Source organism: Botrytis porri (genome assembly GCF_014898465.1).
Source record: "Botrytis porri strain MUCL 3234 chromosome Unknown BPOR_003, whole genome shotgun sequence".
NCBI classification, from domain to species: Eukaryota; Fungi; Ascomycota; class Leotiomycetes; order Helotiales; family Sclerotiniaceae; genus Botrytis; species Botrytis porri.
This window is the reverse complement of record NW_024066077.1, coordinates 1,308,327-1,329,302: the sequence shown is the minus strand read 5'-3', so window position 1 is coordinate 1,329,302 and position 20,976 is coordinate 1,308,327. Positions and strand designations below refer to the sequence as shown.

The 20,976-nt window shown below is 40.6% G+C and overlaps 5 protein-coding genes across 5 annotated transcripts; all 5 read left to right on the top strand.

The window, feature by feature from the left end:
- Positions 1-1,426: 1,426 nt before the first annotated feature.
- Positions 1,427-2,878, top strand: EAF01_002451 (uncharacterized protein; the record flags this gene model as incomplete). Its single annotated transcript, XM_038910703.1, has 1 exon — positions 1,427-2,878. The coding sequence occupies one exon, from the start codon at positions 1,427-1,429 to the stop codon at positions 2,876-2,878; it is 1,452 nt and encodes a 483-aa protein (XP_038773625.1).
- An 896-nt stretch (positions 2,879-3,774) lies between these two features.
- EAF01_002450 (uncharacterized protein) lies at positions 3,775-4,898 on the top strand (the record flags this gene model as incomplete). Its single annotated transcript, XM_038910702.1, has 3 exons — positions 3,775-3,826; positions 3,912-4,445; positions 4,528-4,898. 3 exons carry the CDS (start codon positions 3,775-3,777, stop codon positions 4,896-4,898), a joined length of 957 nt encoding a protein of 318 aa, XP_038773624.1.
- A 12,173-nt stretch (positions 4,899-17,071) lies between these two features.
- Positions 17,072-17,644, top strand: EAF01_002449 (uncharacterized protein; the record flags this gene model as incomplete). Its single annotated transcript, XM_038910701.1, has 3 exons — positions 17,072-17,185; positions 17,207-17,452; positions 17,492-17,644. The coding sequence occupies 3 exons, from the start codon at positions 17,072-17,074 to the stop codon at positions 17,642-17,644; spliced, it is 513 nt and encodes a 170-aa protein (XP_038773623.1).
- A 497-nt stretch (positions 17,645-18,141) lies between these two features.
- EAF01_002448 (uncharacterized protein) lies at positions 18,142-18,366 on the top strand (the record flags this gene model as incomplete). Its single annotated transcript, XM_038910700.1, has 1 exon — positions 18,142-18,366. One exon carries the CDS (start codon positions 18,142-18,144, stop codon positions 18,364-18,366), a length of 225 nt encoding a protein of 74 aa, XP_038773622.1.
- Positions 18,367-19,124: 758 nt separating this feature from the next.
- EAF01_002447 (uncharacterized protein) lies at positions 19,125-20,909 on the top strand (the record flags this gene model as incomplete). The annotated part of the gene is made up of 1 exon (XM_038910699.1): positions 19,125-20,909. One exon carries the CDS (start codon positions 19,125-19,127, stop codon positions 20,907-20,909), a length of 1,785 nt encoding a protein of 594 aa, XP_038773621.1.
- Positions 20,910-20,976: the final 67 nt, after the last annotated feature.

The window sequence follows — 20,976 nt, the reverse complement described above, 5'->3', positions numbered from 1 at the left end:
TATTTATTACTTTCTTAATCTTTATATAGAGATTATTATTAGAATAATAAATACTGATTTTACTCAACATAAATATTTTTTCAAAGAATTTCGAATATTAATATTAAAATGACCTAGAATAAGAAGAAAAAGAGAATCTTCGTATATAATAAGTATTTAATTACTATTAAAATTGAATTTCAACAATGAGATTACTTTAATTAGTCTTAAACAGCCTCGAAGAATAAGAATAATAATTGATATTTATTAGTTACTATAATGAGGATTCGAGAGGAATTATAATATATTCGTTTTAATTACTCGTTTTAAAAAACGAGAGTGTTTTTTGTATCTCATTAATTCAATTTAAATGAAAAATTAAGACTTAATCCCTTTTAACTTTATTAATATATCTTCAAATAGAGTAAACTCTCCTAGATAATTGATATCTTATTTAAACAAATTATTATATAGAATTTCAAATATCCTAAAAGAATAGTTATTAAATTGAGGGTAGATATTACTTTTTAAGATTAATAACTATTATATTTCCCAGATAATGTAAAATTATATTAATAATATAATCAAGTACTCGTTATCATTTAATCAAACTTTCAATTGAATTAGTTTCCATTTGACGAAGTTATTATAGATTAAAATCAGAAAATATGATGTCTAGGTGTTTTTGTTAAAGCACTAAAATCTGAGGTTTTAGAAACACGTTAATTAATACATTGGGTGTAGTAGCCCGAGAGTGGAGGCTGAAGCTGAGTGCCGCCTCGAGTCAGCCCAGGGCCATATTATCAAGACAAACACGAAATGTGCCACGGCCCACGGCAAAGGGGAAAACTCAATAGGAAGCTGCCGACGTGTCATTCGCCTGTAGGTTCAACGAAATATTAGGTTTTTTCGCAAGACCAGCACTTCTTGCCAAGAGAGACCCACTGTTTAGACTTATTTGGCCTGTAACCAAAGTACAAAGTTTCTACTGGACGTTTCACCTTATCCGGGCTATCAACGGCGCAACGTTACCCGCCTAGCCGTCTGGCATATCCACGGCACAGCACGGGTTCCGATCAGCCCCGGTTCAGCCCCACTGCAGAGGCACAGACTCTTACATCCTCTACATTGGAGAAAACGGTGGCCGACATGAAGGCCAATATTGATGAGTCGAGTCTACAGGAATATTAGAACCGCAACATAATTTAGAAACAACTTAAAAAGAATTTAAGTTTAAGTTCAAATTTTTTTTTGAATATTGTATTGAAATTAGAAAGCGCATCGTCAAGGCATAAATAACGTGTTGTTCACCTTAGATTTTAGTGTTTTCAATTTTCAAAATCGTCCAGGTATTTCTCCATCTCCTATTTCTCCTAAGGTTAGCCTTACGTAGAGCACGTGCATGGTCGTCCTAACACGACGTAGACGGACAAACCGACCCAACGATATGTACGGCACCCTCTCTTTTGGAAACGGCAACAAGAGTAAGAGATCCTCGGCCGAGTTCCATACATTTACAGCGTTCCACAGGAGACGGCTGAGACAGCCAGCGTGTGACGAATGCAGAACAGCTCGTGTCAAGTGTCGAGGGGAACCCGACAGTGAGAACTCGAAGTGTGCCCGCTGCCAAGGTACTAGTAGGGCGTGCACATACAACTCGGCGAGCTGCTGGTCCCGAAACTCACACTCGGGGAAATCGACAGAACCTGGGGAAACAACCCGCACCGCCAGCGTCACAGTTGAAGGTAACGAAGATGAGGACGGGAACGAGAACGGGAAGGGCAGCTCGTTGGCGCCGTCAATTCCGGAGTCAGCATCTATTCCGAGTCCGACTCCGATCCCGCAAGGCCCGACAGTACCACAAGACACGCATACGAGGTGGTGGGAGTCCCAATTTGAGCCCTTGGATCTGTGTTTCGACCCAGACCCAGCCACAGACAAAGTTATCGACGGGTCTCCAGATCTTGTGCCTTCAAATCGAGTTGATGCGGATGTTTCGTCAGCCTCCGTAAGCGACAACGACGGGGTACTGCACCTCCTCGACCTGGAGTTGGCTTCGAAGAGTGTTGAACACAATGCTTCTCACTACTACGACTTCTCAGTTCCCGGCAACGAATTGCGGCCAAACTTCTCTTTACCAACGCCGTCCCTTTCGTCGACGCCGACGCCCACACCCACGCCCACACCCACTCCCACGCCCACGCCCAGCTTAGTTTGGAGCACGATGATTCGGCATGCTGAACACCAAAAACGTCCAAGTCTGTCTTCAGACGTGCAACTCGATCCTCCCGCAACTCTGCAGCCCAAGCATCACACTCAGGATGACACCACTCAGTCTTTATCAAGGGCTGGGTTTTCCGACCTTATAGACGTAATGAGATTCGCGAAAAACCCGTCCCCATCCGGATCAGCGACGTTGACTCCGAGCGCCTGCACATGTCTCCAGGACTTGACTGCAACCTTGTTCAGTCTTCGAAGAAGGCCAGAAAAAGTGCAGGTCGACCAGTTCTTGCTCCTCTTCACGCAAGTCATGTGCAAATGGGAGGCGGTAGAGATGTGCACGTCGGCACGTCATATCTCTCAGAGCCTTGCGCTTCTCATGCTGATGAATATCCAGGAGTTGGTCGCACTGCTTCTCGACGCTTCCTCATCGGTCAGCGCCGCGGATAGTCCATCCGGAGGGCGGGACTCCATCCTAGCGATCAACATAGGGACGTTCACTGTGGAGGATGGGGCAGATCAGAGGATCATTGCCCAGATGCTTTTGGCAGTGAGGATGAAGGCGCTAGACTCGTTCATCACGAGGATGAGCGCTCAGATGAAGCTTGCGGGCTTCGATGATATTTGTATGGACTACCACCACCAGACAAAGATCGTGAGGAGAGCGGTCGCCTCATGAAACATTGGGGCTGGTATTCCTAAATTAGGAACACGCTGTTTCTATCAAGGTGCCAATATCCATGTTTTCAATTGATCAACTGCACGTGACATGGAACCATCAGAATAGACAAGGTCAGGTAACAACATATTGCTTAATTGCATATATGTGATTTCCAATACGCCCTCTTAAGTAGGTATGCCCTACAGCTCTTCCAGAGTTAGCTTCTGCGTATCTTCTATACGCAGCTATAGTTGTATATGACTGGGGGGATCTCTCTTCTTCTCTATCCAATAGCAAGTTATTGGATGAGGGTCTTTGTGTCACATGATCTCAAAACATGCACTTTATCGCTGCGCCATCCGGGCTCATACCCTATTGCAATAGAAAACGATAATTGGCATCAAAATACTGCTTAATAACACATATATATGTGATTTCCGACAAAAACTATCCTGTTTGGGGCCAGATCCGTCCCAGCTATACGCCTCAATCCCAGGCGACAGTAAGTATCGAGTTGAGCAGTCAGCCTGGTGCATACATATACGTCTTGCCATGTCAGAATTGGGCATGGGGTATTCTCTGTACGGAAACGAGGTGCTCGGCAATTTCCAGATCTAGCAAGGGCGAGATGGGTTACCTTATGGAGTCTAGGCGACAGGGATTACCTTATGGAGTCTAGCCTGGGTTTCAGATCGGGTATGCAAAGCTTTCTTTATACCTCCGATATCTCCGATAACTCCGCGCCATGTATATTAGCTCACGAAATGTGCTAAGGGTAAGACGAAGAAGAAGCATTCCATTCCTCAGTTGTCACCACCCCGGACGCCGACACCTCCTTAGATCGAGACCAAAGTCTATTCATTTCTCTATCCAATACACTTCCTTCCCTTCACTACTTTTTTCGTGTTGCTGTCATGGCAGCACCTAAGCCCGTTTATAGCCTGCCTGACGATGCAGTCTGGTTTAGTAAGTACCACTGAGCTAGTGCTACCTTTTTAAGGTACCTACCTACTCTCAACTTGTTTGTGTCTAATGCATATATTCAACTCAGTCACCGGCTGCTCATCTGGAATGGGCCTGGCTCTGGCACAAATCATTGCTGCTTCAAACTCGAGCCAGCGTGTAGTCGCCACGGCACGCAACGTATCTAAGTTCGCCGGCAAATTTCCGAAAGACAACTCACGTGTCCATTTGACGGCTCTGGATGTCAACAGCGCTGAGTCTATTAAGGCCGCATTTGACTCCGCGGTCGCCAAGTTTGGCCGCATCGACGTCGTTGTTAACAACGCAGGCTACGGTCTGATGGGTGACACAGAGTCCTTTGTGACAAACGCTGAGGAAATGGACAAAGCTCGCAAGATCCTCGAGACGAACTTTTGGGGCAGCGCTCAGGTATCCGCGCACGCTGTGCGTGTCTTCCGTGACGAGAACCCTAAGAGCGGCCAGATTGGCGGTGTGGTGCTGAACGTCACATCTATTGGTGGTTTCGCTGGATTCCCCGGCAGTGCTTTCTACCACGCCTCCAAGTTCGCTGTTGAGGGCTACACTGAGTCTTTGAGCAAGGAAATGCGGCCTGAATGGAATAGTGAGTTCTCTATCTCTGCTCATCACTGAGCAGCACGAATCTCTCCGTCACACACGAGGCTGACAATAGATATCTCCAAAAGTCCACTTCTGCATCATTGAGCCCGGTGGCACAAAGACCAACTTTGCAGGCGACAGCATGGCGTGGTTCTCTCCCCACCCCGCCTACACAGCACCAGACACACCTACCAGACTGCTGGAAGGCTACGTGAAGAGCCCGGACATGCAGGCCACCTGGGCACCGAGTGAGCATATCGCCGCTGCTATGTATGAGATTGTTGCCCGAAAGCAGGCCATTCCCCTCCGATTTCCCACTGGCGCACCAGCTTGGACGGTCATCAAGGCCGAGTGTGAAGAGGTGAATCAGGCGCTGATAGAGATCAAGGACCTGAGTTACTCAGTTGACGATGGCCTGATCAACAAGAGTGGCGACTTCCTGAAGCAAACTTTCTAAAGAAAAGCGGCATGTCAACCACGTGCCGGCCAGTGCTTACACATATCAGAAGCCTAGATAGATTAGATTTAGGTGTTAAAATTGCCATAGTACTCTTCACACTATCCAGTACATATGCCCTTTGTCTGCGAAAGTATTTGCCACATGGGACCAGTCCAAATTGCGAAGTCTGCTGGCTCGGATTCATTTTTACCAGAAAAGAGAGGTCCGGCTAATCACCAAGCCATTCGTGCTACGCCTATCATGTCATAAGTTATAGGACTACGGACACGCTGCAAGAACTAGTAATTCTGTGTCACGCAAGAGTCAAGCCGAGAAAAGAGGCTAGAATGTATTGAAGGAGCGAAGAACTTGTTTGTTTATTTCTACAAAAGTTGAAGCTATTCAAGGTTCTGAAAAGTGTCTAAAACCAAACTAGAGAGTTCTATAGTATTCACTTTGTCATCTAGCCGTGATCGAAAAGTTAATGGCCTATATATAAATACTCCTTTTTCTATGACGTGTAATACGAATTGTTAACTACTAATAGAAGATCTTAAAAGTTGTTTAGAAGTACATATGCTTATAAGAGTTCAGAAATTTAATGCTTTAAGATTGAAGCAAAGGCTGTAGATGATATAAAAGTATAAGATGAGATTGATATATTAATAGTTTGTTTTAATTTCTAGTAAAACTATTATACACTCATGTATAAAACTAGTTTCCAGAATATATTCATAAAAAATTTGTTGAAATCAATCGATTTGAATCTTCAATTCAACCAATATAGCTTCAAATTTAATGATAATTATTTCAAATAACTACTTTCAATTAATTATATCGAGGGCTTAATTTTGAAAAGATTCTAGTATCTTTTAACTTATGATTGAATTATTAATAAATAATTGAAAATAGAATATTCGTAACTAGTTTCTAATCAGTTTTGATATTTTATTTATAAATTATAATATCAATCAATATAAGTCGTTATTAAAAGAGAATTATATCAAATTGAAAGTAAACTATTCTCTATTATACTATATTGTTTTTATTTCAATTAAAGCTAAATTAATAAAGTTATAGTGGATGGAAATATTAAAATATAATAATTTAATGTTTTTAATAAAGTATGAAAATCTACGTTTTGAAAACTAGTTATGTACATGAGTATATATAAGAAGAACGTATTACGAGAGCTACCTCTAGAATTATATGAAAATGACTAGAAATGATTTAAACTAGATTTCAAATAGGAATTTAATAAGATTGTAATTAATTATAATTCTTATAATTATCACATGAATTATAATTATAGTATAAAACTAATATTGATTTTAAGTGTGAAACTCTATGTTATAATGAGATTTATTTCTTTATATAGATCTTTATATTTTACGAATCGATAAGTTGATTATTAGTAAATCGATTATAATAAAGCCGACTTTAATAAATCGATTTCCTAATTACATAATATTCATTCTATTATTTGTAGTAATATTATTACTTATCTAATCTAAACTTAATAAAAAATAAATATTTTAAAAAAGGTAGATGTTTATCTTTATATAATTATTAAATACTTATTTGATTATCTTTATTCCTAGTTATATTTAAAATTTAAAATTTCGATAGTATTATTTCTATAGATTATTGTTACGACGACATCTAACATACCGAGTCACCTGATCAGAAAGTCACGGGATTAGAGATTCCCACTGGATCCCACTGCTCCCACCTGGTGGGACACGATGGGATCAATAGGACAACAAAGAACGAAGGTCTATATAAAAGAATGGGTTTCATTACAATGTAGAGCTTCGTGCTCAAGAACAATCATTAGTTTCATTACTATAGTTACGAGAATTGCAACCAGTTACAACCTTATTGAATTCCTACTTGAAGTCTAGTCTAAACCACCTCGAGAGATCTCTAGACACTTCCACGTGACCCTAGAGGCAGCTCCCGTAACAATAATCTTCATAAAATAGTTAAGGTTAGTATTTTATTTTCTAACTACTTCTACTTCATGTTATTCTTTATTATTAAGACCTTAAAAACTAATATCTTTTACTCTTTTTCCTATATAATGCGATGTCAGGGAGCGACTGTTACGATGGTCTGCCACAATAGACGTCACGTGACCCCGACGCTTAGGTAACCGGATCAGAGGGATCATTAGTGATCCAGTTGATCGGATCAGAGGGATCATTTGTGATCCGACTGAGCACAGAGAACGAAGGTCTATATAAAGGAATGGGTTTCATTACAGTGTAGAGCTTCGTGCTCAAGAACAATCATTAGTTTCATTACTATAGTTACGAGAATTGCAACCAGTTACAACCTTATTGAATTCCTACTTGAAGTCTAGTCTAAACCACCTCGAGAGATCTCTAGACACTTCCACGTGACCCTAGAGGCAGCTCCCGTAACACTTTGAGCACCCTTTCTGCTTCAAGTACCGATTCAATACCAACCGCCAGTATGGCAGCCAACAGTTCTTCCAAAAGCCAACAGGCCCCAGCAAGCAACTTCGATGATGTCGAAATGACTGATGCTCCCAAGGAGATCACCATCAACGAAACACTCAAGATTGCCTTACCAGACAAGTACCAAGGAAGTCGACAGGAACTCGACACCTTCCTATTGCAACTTGAAATCTATTTTAGATTCAACCAAGACAAGTTCACCGAAAGGGAATCTAAGAGTATTTGGGCCGTGTCATACCTCAGAGGTGAGGCAGGCAAATGGATTCAGCCATACTTGCGCGACTATTTCGAGCATGACGATCAGGATCGCATGCAACCCACTCGAACAATCTTCAACAGTTTTGAAGGGTTTAAGACAGAGATACGTAGAATCTTCGGGAACTCCAATGAGCTAGAGGTAGCGGAAGATAAGATCTTCAACCTCAAGCAGACAGGATCAGCATTGAAGTATGCTACGGAATTTCGAAGATATGCTGGAACAACCAAGTGGGACGAAACCGCCATTATGAGTCACTATCGTAAAGGACTCAAACCAGAAGTCAGACTGGAGTTAGAAAGATCTGCCGAGAGTGTAGACTTGAACGACCTAATCCAGGACTCCATCGAATCAGATGATCGTCTTTACCGATATCGACAAAGTCAAAGATCATACAAACCCCAGGGAAATCAAAAGCAAGAGCGTTACCGCAAGAATGAGGGAAGACCACGTTACAATCCACAAAGATATGGAGACCCTATGGAACTCGACGCTACGCATCACAAAGGTGGGAATGATGATCCGGAAAAGAAACGAAGACGAGAAAATAACTTATGCTTTGAATGTGGGAAAGCAGGGCATCGGGCAGCAGAATGTCGAAGCAAGAGAACGGGGGGCAAGAAGGGCAACTTTAAGAATAAGTTCAGCAGGGGCCAACTTAATGCCACCTTCACGCCACAATTATGTGCTGTTAGCATGACAGGGCTAGCCACGCCACCACCAGCTTACGAAGAAGAGCTCGAAGAAGAAGAGGTCGAGGGCCTCTCATGGGTAAACAGGGACCCGCAGTTAGGGGAATCATGGTCCATTCGAGAAATTGACCAATGGAACCGTCGTATCTGGAGATTTGAGAATACCGATGAAGGAACCATCAACTATGACCTCAGTGTAGCAGACGCTGAGGAGGGTGAATCCTACGAGGTTCGGTACATCGACCAGCACCGAATCCTATGGTTCGGGATCACTACAAACACATCCTTCGTGGAAAGAATTAGTGAAGAACACCTTCAATGTCCAGGCCAAGGGGAGCTATGGGAAGTATTCTACTACCATATATCTGAGAGAAATGAGAGCCAGACTCTGTTTCTTTGTAGAAAAGTTGGAGGAGAATATTGTGTCCAAGCCCAGGCCATATTACCACCACCAGTCGTGGGTACAATAATGAGAGTAACTCGAGGAACCTCCCGATACACCTTATGGAAAGACTTACTCGATGATAAAACTAGATCAGGAACGAACGCTGTCTATCTAGAAGAGGAAGAGCCTCGACGTGTAACATTTGCCGATGAGATCATCCAGAATAACGAGAATGAGCAAATTACACCACAGCTGAATGCTACAGGACAAGCAGGACAGATATACTGCAAGGTCAAAATAAACGGACAAATACAGCAAGCCATGATAGATTCAGGGGCTACAGGAAATTTTATTGCACCAGAAGCTGCAAAGTACTTGGGAGTCCCACTCCAGAAGAAACAAAACCCCTACCAATTGCAGTTAGTTGACGGGCAGCTAGCAGGATCTGACGGGAACGTTTCACAAGAGACACGACCAGTACAAATGAACATAACCCAACACTCAGAGGTTATACAGCTTGACGTTGTGCCATTGGGCCAACAACAGATCATCTTAGGGATGCCATGGTTGAAGGCACACAACCCTAGAATAGATTGGTCACAAGAAACAGTGACATTTGATCAGTGCAAGAACGGTCACGATGACACGTTCAAGGCGTCCGCGAGACGTAACACGCGCCAAGGAGAGTTGAACGCGAACAACACCGGCGACGTAGGACACCCAGTCCAGGGTCCTCCATTAAGAGCGAAGGCCAGTACACCTCCTCTACAAATGCAGAAGCCAACGACACGGCAGGAAATCGCAATCAAGGCAGAAGAGCCTATGATACCAGAACAGTACAAGAAATACGAACATGTGTTCAAGGAACCAGGGATCCATGAGGCTTTGCCAGAACACAAGCCATGGGATCATGAGATAATATTGGAGGAAGGCAAGATGCCTGTGCACACCCCAATTTATTCAATGTCAGCCGATGAGCTGAAGACGCTCAGGGAATATATCGATGACAATTTGGCCAAGGGATGGATCAGGGAATCCACGTCCCAAGTGGCAAGTCCAACTATGTGGGTACCCAAGAAGGATGGTACTAAGAGACTAGTTGTGGACTACAGAAAGCTCAACACGCTTACCAAGAAGGATCGATATCCACTTCCATTAGCTACGGAATTAAGAGATCGATTGGGCGGAGCTACCATATTCACCAAGATGGACCTGCGCAACGGGTACCATTTGATCAGAATGAAGGAAGGCGAGGAATGGAAAACCGCTTTCAAAACAAGATACGGGCTATACGAATACCAGGTTATGCCGTTCGGGCTAACTAACGCACCAGCTACTTTCATGAGACTCATGAACAATGTGTTGTCACCATACTTAGACACTTGTTGTATATGCTACTTGGACGACATCCTAGTATATTCAAACAACGAGAGCCAACACATCAAGGACGTCAGCAGCATCCTCGAAAGCTTAGCCAAAGCCGATTTGCTATGTAAACCAAGCAAATGTGAATTCCATGTTACGGAAACGGAGTTCCTAGGATTCACCGTATCAAGCCAAGGGCTCAAGATGAGCAAGGATAAGGTCAAGGCAGTGCTCGAATGGAAGCAGCCTACCACGATTAAAGAAGTACAGTCTTTTTTGGGATTCGTCAACTTCTACCGAAGATTTATTAAAGGTTATTCAGGGATTACAGTACCCTTAACCAATTTAACCAGAAAAGAGCAAGGAACGTTCGAATGGACCGCCAAGGCGCAGGAGTCCTTCGAAGCACTCAAACAGGCAGTAGCCGGAGAACCAATACTGTTAACATTTGACCCAGAAAAGCAAATCATAGTGGAAACGGATTCCTCAGATTTCGCTATAGGGGCAGTTCTGAGTCAACCAGGTCAGAATGAGAAATATCAACCAATCGCATTCTACTCTCGAAAACTATCACCAGCCGAACTAAATTACGAAATATACGACAAAGAACTACTGGCGATAGTCGATGCATTTAGAGAATGGCGAGTATATTTGGAAGGATCAAAATACACAGTACAGGTGTATACGGATCATAAGAACTTGGTTTACTTCACCACAACGAAGCAATTAAACAGACGACAGGTCAGATGGTCGGAAACCATGGCCAATTACAATTTTAAGATTTCATATGTCAAGGGATCAGAAAACGCTAGAGCCGATGCTCTAAGCCGAAAACCGGAATATCAGGAAAACAAGTCGTACGAATCATACGCTATATTCAAACGGGAAGGCGAATCACTGGTCTACAATGCACCGCAACTAGCAGCCACTCATATATTGGAAGATAATCATCTAAAGAACAAGATCCAATCATACTACGAAGGCGATGCTACAGCAATACGCATACTCAAGGCAACAGAACCAGGATTCACGATAGAAAACGATACAATATACTTCCACGGAAAAGTATACATTCCTAGCCGAATGACCAAGGAATTTGTGACGGAACAACATGGGTTGCCCGCACACGGACATCAAGGGATTGCAAGAACATTTGCAAGAATACGGGAAATCAGTTACTTCCCACGAATGAGAACGATAGTTGAAGAAGTTGTTGGAAATTGTGACACCTGCATACGAAACAAGTCATCACGACACGCTCCGTATGGTCAGCTCCAGACCCCAGACATGCCTTCTCAGCCATGGAAGTCCATTACATGGGACTTTGTGGTTAAACTACCACTCTCAAAAGATCCTACTACAGGAATTGAGTACGACGCGATACTCAATGTAGTAGATAGACTAACAAAATTTGCTTATATGATACCATTCAAGGAAACATGGGATGCTGAGCAACTAGCATATGTGTTCCTAAGGGGCATAGTAAGCATACACGGAGTACCAGATGAGATAATCTCGGATCGAGACAAGCTCTTTACCTCGAAATTCTGGACTACCTTGCTAGCACTTATGGGTATCAAGAGAAAGCTATCGACATCTTTCCACCCACAAACAGATGGTCAAACAGAGAGGACCAATCAGACAATGGAAGCATATCTTAGATGCTACGTAAATTACCGACAGGACAATTGGGTAGAACTATTACCTATGGCACAATTCGCATATAACACATCGGAAACGGAAACCACAAAGATTACACCAGCACGCGCTAACTTTGGGTTCAATCCTAAAGCATACCAAACACCGATACCACAGGAGGTTAATGCCGAATCAGCAATAATACAAGTCGAACAATTAAAGGATTTACAAGAGCAGCTTGCTCTTGATCTAAGATTTATATCATCCAGAACAGCAGCCTACTACAATACGAAACGTAGTATGGAACCTACGCTTAAAGAGGGGGATAAAGTTTATCTGCTACGACGAAACATTGAAACCAAAAGACCAAGCAATAAACTAGATCACAGAAAACTAGGACCATTCAAGATTGATAAGGTAATAGGGGCCGTTAATTATCGGTTGAAACTACCAGACACGATGAATATTCACCCAGTGTTTCACATATCCTTACTCGAACCAGCACCACCAGGAGCGCCAAGTGCGCCATTTACGGAAATCGAACCAGTTAACCCGAACGCCATATACGATGTCGAAACAATACTAGATTGCAAGTACGTCAGAGGCACAATCAAGTATTTAATCAAATGGTTAGATTATCCACATACCGAGAATTCATGGGAACCAAGAACAAACCTCAACTGCCCTGGGAAGTTGGAGGCGTTCCACCAGCAATACCCGGATTTGCCCAGAAAGAAGGAGAATCCATTGAGGCAAGGATCGAAGGATCCAAAGAAGAAGAATCGAAAGCAAAGGAGTCGTCGCTAGGATCAGCAGTCGAAACAGATGCTTGTTCCCGCTCCTTTTCAACACGTTCATTTTCCAACCTATCCTTTTCCTCAGCTGCATCCAGCTCATCCAAGGTTTTCAGACCACGACGCAACATGGCACCAGCACGGTCACGAAGGGATCGTTGCTGAGTGTCGAGGCGAATCAATTTAGAAAGAGTAGCACGGCGCTCCGTTTCCAGACGTTGTTCCTCGCGCTCCAAAGCATCCCAATCCGAGACAGTGGGAGGAAGAAGGTCACACTTCAGACCAGCTTTAACACACTCACCACAACGACGAGACTCTGACAAAACACGACATTCAAGTTTGCGGGAAGAACAACGAGCACAAGGATCATCCATAATAAAACCTCTTTCTTTGAATTTGGTATACAAGCAAGCACGATTTTCAGTTGATTTGGGAGTCCTAACAACAGGCATTATGAAAGAAAGAAATCAGTCATTACATTATTACAAGAAGTGGGGTAAACACTATAAGTAACGCTTGGGGACAAGCGCTAAGCTAGGAAGGGGATAGTGTTACGATGGTCTGCCACAATAGACGTCACGTGACCCCGACGCTTAGGTAACCGGATCAGAGGGATCATTAGTGATCCAGTTGATCGGATCAGAGGGATCATTTGTGATCCGACTGAGCACAGAGAACGAAGGTCTATATAAAGGAATGGGTTTCATTACAGTGTAGAGCTTCGTGCTCAAGAACAATCATTAGTTTCATTACTATAGTTACGAGAATTGCAACCAGTTACAACCTTATTGAATTCCTACTTGAAGTCTAGTCTAAACCACCTCGAGAGATCTCTAGACACTTCCACGTGACCCTAGAGGCAGCTCCCGTAACAGCGACCACCTGACAGGGTATATATAGTAGATCTACTGTTTTGAAATTTATAATTATTTGTTTTTCCTATTGACTTTAAGTCCTTAATATACTAAGATTAAGATTTCTTATAAAGACCTATAGTTTATTTTTAGTAAGTTCTATTAAAGAATTACGAATGACTTTTATTTAATTTTGAATTTTTATATAAAATCATATATGAAATTAAAAATTCATATCTTAACCCTCGATATCTCAATCTAGAAATAATCTAATAATCTAAGATTTTAATGTATTACTAATATTATTCTAAAAAGATTTATTACTTCTGATTTCTTAAAATAATATTTAGTTTTAATTATAACTATATTTTAATAAAATTAAAAGAAAATATAATTAAAGATTATTGTTCCTAGGTAATTTTATTGAGGAAACACTTAGAATACTCAAAATCTCAAAATTTCTAAAATCTCATCGTTCTTCTCATTTAATTCTTGAATAAAAGGAGCAGACGACAGGGGTGGGAGGGATACCTCTCAACTAACCTGAGCATTCAATACATGTGATAAGGATTATACTAGTGCCGGATGTATACAAGAACGGAATACAGAAGAACTTGATTATATTAAACTGAAATTTTCGACTAATGAAATCCAGTATAAAGAAGATTCCGATATAAAAAATAATGGCTTAAGCTTTCTAATCAAAATTTATATCTGATTTCAACTCTAAACTCTAATATTTTCGAGAAAATATTATATGATAATAGCCTTTCAAGCTTATTTATCCAAAATATAGCTTATTCAGCTAGATTGATCATTAAATTTTATACCAGAATTTAATCAATTTAGTTCGATATACTAGTTTTCATCGAAATTCCAATATTCCCATATAAATTTAAGAAAAAAAGGAAAAAAAGTCTGGTATATTCAAGTTTCCGGTATATCCCAGTCCGGTATAGCTAAGTTTTTCTGTAGGCTGGATGTATGACTTTACAATACGAGATACAATACAACTCCCTTTTATATACTGTTTGCTATTGGTACAAGATCTGCCGACCAGACACCTTCTCATGTGATTAATGCCAAGCTTATCAGACGCTTTTTATTGGTCTAGATAATAGAGGCTAGAGAGGAAACGGGCTGGTCATGGAGGGGGATTCTTGTGATTTGAGGTGTTGATTGCTTTTGTGCGCGATCAATTCGTAAAACTGTAGTAAACAGTATTGCTTTGAATAGTTTCTAAATAGCTTGCAATAGATTTACATGTTAGTACAACGAGCCCTAAGAGATAATTATTTGTTTCTACTAATTTGGCTATTCAAGTAAGCATAAATTATAATTATATAGGATATAGAAATAGGTGATGTGAAAGTCTTAAATGAAGTTATAATTATTACTATTGATTCTACTTTTTCATTAGATAAAGAGAAGATAGACATAACCGAGACATGCGATTCATTTTCTCAAAAAGAATTCGTTATGAGTATAACCTCTAAAGACTCTACTCCAATAGCAACAGAACGATCAATCATTGTAAATAGCGAGCCATAATATCCTAAAGGTTTTAAACTCGTTATTATTATATTGGTATTATATTTGGCTATATTTTTGATAATATTGAATTAAACGATTATTTTGACTGTTATTCTAAAGATTATGGATCATTTTAAGAGTATGGGAGATATTGATTGATGAGTATGTTAATGTTGTATGTTAGATATTGTATTAATGTTTTAAGGTTTATATATATGAGTGATTGCTGATGTCTGTAGGTATGGATCGAGCTATTTACTTACGAAAGCGGCGTTGCAGCCTAGTTTTGGAAGGATAAGTCGGGTACCCTACTTTCGGGCCACCCCCCTTTTGGGCCACTTTTTACACCAAAAATGGAATTTTTAACTTTCTTATTTATGGATAGAATTCACTGAAAATTTATGTATATATAATTTAGATCATTTTTAGCTTACCTTGAAAATTTCAGATTTTTAGGAATTTTCTGTATTGAGATCTAGAGCTTTAAAATATCGATTTTTAAATTTATATAGAAATCACATACAAATTTAAAACTTTTATAAAATCTTTAATAACTTTTTAATAAAAATTATTAAAAAATAAACTATAAAATTTTATCATAAATTTATAACATATTTATTTTAAAGGATTTAGAAAAAAAAGAAAATTTCCTATAAATAGATACTTAAAAGAATACCCTCAAAATTACAGGGATTATTTATACTATTCTAAACTCACTATATACTATATCTCTATATTTATTAATTTTTTTTTAATTTTTTTTAATAATTTCTATATAAATTTAAATTCAAAACTTTCAAAAAGATATATAGTTTTCTTTTAATAGTTGTTATTAAAAGGTTATTAAAGATTTTATAAAAGTTTCAAATTTGTATATAATTCCTATATAAATTTAAAAATCAATATTTTAAAGCTTTAGATCTCAATATAGAAAATTCCTAAAATTTTCAAATTTTCAAAATAAGCTTAAAATGGCTTAAATTATATATATTTAAATTTTTATTATATTAGATTATATATTGATAGAGATATTAATAGGCTAAAAAAGCGATTTTTGGTGTAAAAGGGTGGCCCAAAACAGAAGTGGCCCGAAAGTAGGGTGGTCGACTTATACTCTATATTCAGTGTGCGTGAGCACTGCATTTCTCAATGGAAGAATCACTTGTTGGCTGACGAATCGGCAGATCAAATATACCTTCCTGACTGCCATTGCCATCTTCAAGCTTGGGTAAATAGTCAGCACATTTGCTTTCAGTCCTATGTGCTAATAGATCAATACAAAGCTCTTTGATTTGCGCCACAGTAATCAGCAGTAATATGCTTATTGTTGGCCGAGCCATAGCTAGAGCCAGCATCGGAGATCTGTTCACGGGTTCGATCATAATTGTTGTGTATAGTTGTAAGTTCTAGCTTACTATAGTCTCCTACTAATACAAGTGCTTTTTCCAAGACATACAAAACTGATTTGAGAAGTACCATTACACAAGAGACCGTTGGCAATGGGTATAATTAATAGTATGTAGGGAATAGCACTAGTCGCGGGATTATTACTTAATAATGTTTTTACATGAATCTCCCATTTATACAAAGAGTATTTACAAATCCACTGACACTTTTGAAAAGCAATAAACTCTTCTAACACTGGTGCTTCTATATCAAATAAGAATATCAACATCTGCCGTTTTAAATCCAGAATGTCAACAAATACCAACTAATTCACCCCTTCCTCAGCCTTCTTATTAGAACCTTTTGTGTCGCTGTAATATCTCTCATCCTTTATATCAACTATTCTAATAACCCTTCTTTCTTGACCCTCAAACAATGTATCTTAAAGCTCGACCTTCTTAGCGCCTTCCTTCTCATCCCCGTTATAATCTACCTACTGCTCCCTTTTCAATAAGGCGGTTCCACTTACACTTGAAATAGTGGTTATATTATCGGCCTTTTTGTTATCTTAGCTATTCTCACCCCTATATTCATCTGCATGCAAATCTGACTTGGTGAAGCCGGAACCCTTTCTCCATACCTTTTCCAAAATCGTAATATTGTATGTGTATTTGCATTTTTGGTATTCTTTGGCGCCGATTTTTTCAGTTTATCCTACTACCTTCCCGTATATTTCCAAAGTGTTAAAGGCTCCTTGGCCCTACATGTCGGAATCCAAATGCTCCTTTTACTTTTTGTATGCATAATGAGTTCCACTAGCACTGGGGCAGCGATATCCGCATTGGGGTACTACACTTCAGTCATGCTTATCTGCATGGTGTTATTCGCTATTGGTTCCGGACTATTAATCACGCTATTGGTCACTACATTGTATGCGTAGAACGCAGGATTCCAGGTTCTTACCGGTCTGGGTGTGGGCGTGGGGTTCGAGAGTGGGATTATTGTTGCGCAAATAATGATATCAAATAAGCGAATTTCAATGGCTATATCGTATGTTTTGTTGTTTATAATGCTAGATGGAGTAGTCTTTGTACCGGTTTCGCAAACACTATTTCAGAATAGATTGGTAAAGGGGATTGAGAAGAGGGTTTTGGGATTAGATGCAAGAGCGTTTTTAGATAGTAAGGTTATAGAAATTAGAATGCTATTGAAAACATAAGGGTAGAAAGGACAATTAGAAAAGGTATTGAAGGTGTATATAGAGGGGCTGAGGGCGATATTTTGGGTTTCAATGGTTTATGATATTGGGGAGCTTTTGGCTGTCTATGGATTGAAGTGGAAGAATATAAGGAAGGAGAAAAAGGAAGAGAGGAATTGATTTAGTAAGGTTGGAATAATAGGAATTTTATATGCTGTGATGAACGGGAAGTGGGTATATGAAATAAAAAAAGACGATCTACATGCTGTGAGGTGGTAAGCGTAAACAAAATTGATAGAATATAAATGACAAGATACTATGAATAAAAAACAGCTTGGAGTGTGTGGGTAACCATCAACAGCAAATTCCCCTTCTGATAATCCGTTGGATTTGTGCAAGTATCCTCTGAATATACCTTATTCAATCGGCTTGTACTCGACTACTAATGTCAACACTCGCAGAGAACACATTCGCAATTTCACTGGCCACTCGACTATATCTTTGCGATCCCGGCATGTTCACTTCGTGTTGTTCGCTAGACGAAATACGAGAAGGATTCCCTCCTCAAAATTACTTGCGCGGCTTTTATACCACTATAATAAAGCGCGCGGTGGTAGGTAGCCGGATTATATGGACAAATGTGACATTACATGGTGCAATCATGTTGCTTATGCTCAATGCTCAAAGTTTGTGTTGTTTTATCATGGCATGGAATAGCCAAATCAAGCCACTTTCTCAGCGTAGATTCTTTGATCTCAATGAAACCAGAAAAGATGAATTTCGCCCACGATATAACTGAAGCAGAGCCTATCGTAAGATTTTTTGATAGAGCCGATGAAATTATGCTGTGGAGGGCAGATGCGATGAAGTTGTGCTTGAAACAAAGAGGTATTGCTCCTTAGCTTCAGTTCTCCACGGAATGCTCTGCGTGCTCCAACATATGCGATCAAGAAGAATTTAACATAAGAAGGGGAACACAGTTTTATCCATTAGATATCCACTATCAGATATGGAATGGATACACTTCTTCTCCATCAACCTTTCTTCAAATGGGGGCAAGCCCCCAAACCCCCAGACCTCGCTGCGCTCGAAAAGACAAAGAAGGATTTTATGTGCTGTATTGAAAACGAAATAGATGTTGATTATGATGCTCTGTACAACTAATAACGCTTCCAAAAACGTCAAGGTCTGCGTTGCTTGAGCATCCATAGATGTACATAAGCTGTAGAGTTGACCTTGAAGATTTTTCTGCCAGAAAGCGGTGATCAGGCACGTGATAATGACCAACAGATCAATTTGTTGCATATCTGTAAAAAAGACAATTCAATTAACAACCATCTCCATGAATTTAGCGCCAAATTGAAAAAGTTCCATCGACTGGGAATAAGAACGATTGCTCAGAGTTATTTCCGGCGTAAATCCTTCGTGAATATTACCTGATAGCTAAGAAGACCTTGGATGCCAACACTCAAGACTGCATCCATCACCTTCCACGTTCTTTGAGGAGTTCCATGTCAAAACATCCTATTGAAAATAACCATATTTATCATGTACTATCTTCCTGCTGTAGTATCGACGTCCATTTTTCGATTGCGGCCGTGTCGCGTCATTTAAAGAGCTATTCGTAGCTTCACGACAATCTCAATATACAATTGCGAAAATGGCCGCCTGGAGACCTCTCGAAATTCTCAACTCTGCTGGCGCACATCTACCCCCTTTACTCATTTCATCCGAGTTCAACAACGATTCGTACCTAGTTCAACTGACCGATTTAACGAATACATGGGTTGAAAGTTCAGATCGCGATGCGATAATCGAACGAAGTAGAGAAGGGAATACAAGTATCGATCCAAGTGAGGACGAGGACCAGTTATCAATATTTCTCGAAAAGATTAGACTTGGTCTTGCAGGAGGAAATGATACAAGTCTATCGTTGCAAGTCGGACCGGACACTGGAGTTGAACTCTTACCAAGTCTACTTCTCCACATTACGATTCAACTACCTGGTGGATTGAAGGACTTAGAATGGCATTACGAATTGACCTCACAAACGCCGAAAGAAACAGTCGAAAAATTGCTTCTTCCAAGTTTGTTCGCGCTACAGGAAAAGAAAAAAGAGTTCGAGAAGCTAGTGGAGCTGTTGGAGGAGAAAGATGCGGTTATTCAAAAATTGGTGGATACATTGGAAAGTCAAGGGACCGATCTTGGTACAATATTCCACCAGGCTGCTGGAAGACCGGGAAAGAAAATTGACAGGAAGAAGGCGAGTGAGAAGATCCAAGGTTTGAAGATCTTCGACGCAGAAGCTTGGAAGCAGAAGTCAGGATCTGACACACCGGAAGATAAGTGGGAGTTATTGAGCAATGTCTTTAGGAGCAATGATATAAGTCCGGAATTCTCCAATGCGAATAGTATCAACAAAGAGGTTCAGAAACACAATTGGTGGGAGCATATGTATGGCAAGAGGGTAGGTACTTTAGGAAGCAAGATCGTAGCAAATGCAACGGATCCACCAAGAAGAAGTAGTCAACAAGAACATACACAACCCGAGGATGATTTTCAAGTACAATCAACACCACCTCACCTCTCGAGAACTAAGGCGAAGCCTGACGTTTCAATGGATGGTTCTACAGATGATGATGACGATGATCTCGATGCTCCATCCCAGCGTTCGAGAGTCCTAGATAATCTATCTATTTCGCAAGCTCGCGCACCAAGTCCCGATCGAACTCTAAGCCCAAGCCCAAGCCCACCAAAAGCGAGACCCCTTGTCGAATTGGGTACAAAACGCAAAGTTCCAACAGCAAATCCTCCAAGTCAAAACGCAGATGATACCACTGAAGATGACGAACCTATACCAGACAGCTTACATTCTACGAATGCAATTGATAATAGTGATAATGATAACGATGATGATACCACGGATGATGACGTTCAACCCTCTCCACCATCACAACGACAACAGGCTCCCAAAATTTCGCCAGCTAAGCAGAAAGGCAAGCTTGGGAAGATAGGCGGAAAGAAAGCTCCGTCGCCTTCTCTAGAAGCGGAGTCGGAGCCGGAGCCGGACCCAATTGTCGAACCTGAGGCTATTAAGGTACGACCTAAAAGAGGCATGCTCGGCAAAATCGGCGGAAAGAAAAAGGAGACAGCATCAATGCCCGAAATCGACTCTCAAAATTCGACGTCACCAAAGAAGAAGCTGGGTACGATCGGTGGGAAGAAGGTTACTACCGGGGGTGCTAGTCAGAGAGAAGATACCCCTGACGAAGTGAACAGAGGAAGGGGAAGAGGACTCACGACAGAGGAGGCAGAGAAATCGAAAGAAAAAACCCCACCACCAAGGGAGATTTCTGAGGAACGGGCTGATAGGAAGAGAGCAATTTTGAAGAAGGAATTGGAAGCAAAAAGTAAGGCGCCCGCTAAGAAGAAAAGGAAATTTTGAGGGGAGCACTCGTGGGTGGGTGGTGAAAATGTGTAATCATATAAGTATGTTCATCTACCCCATCTGC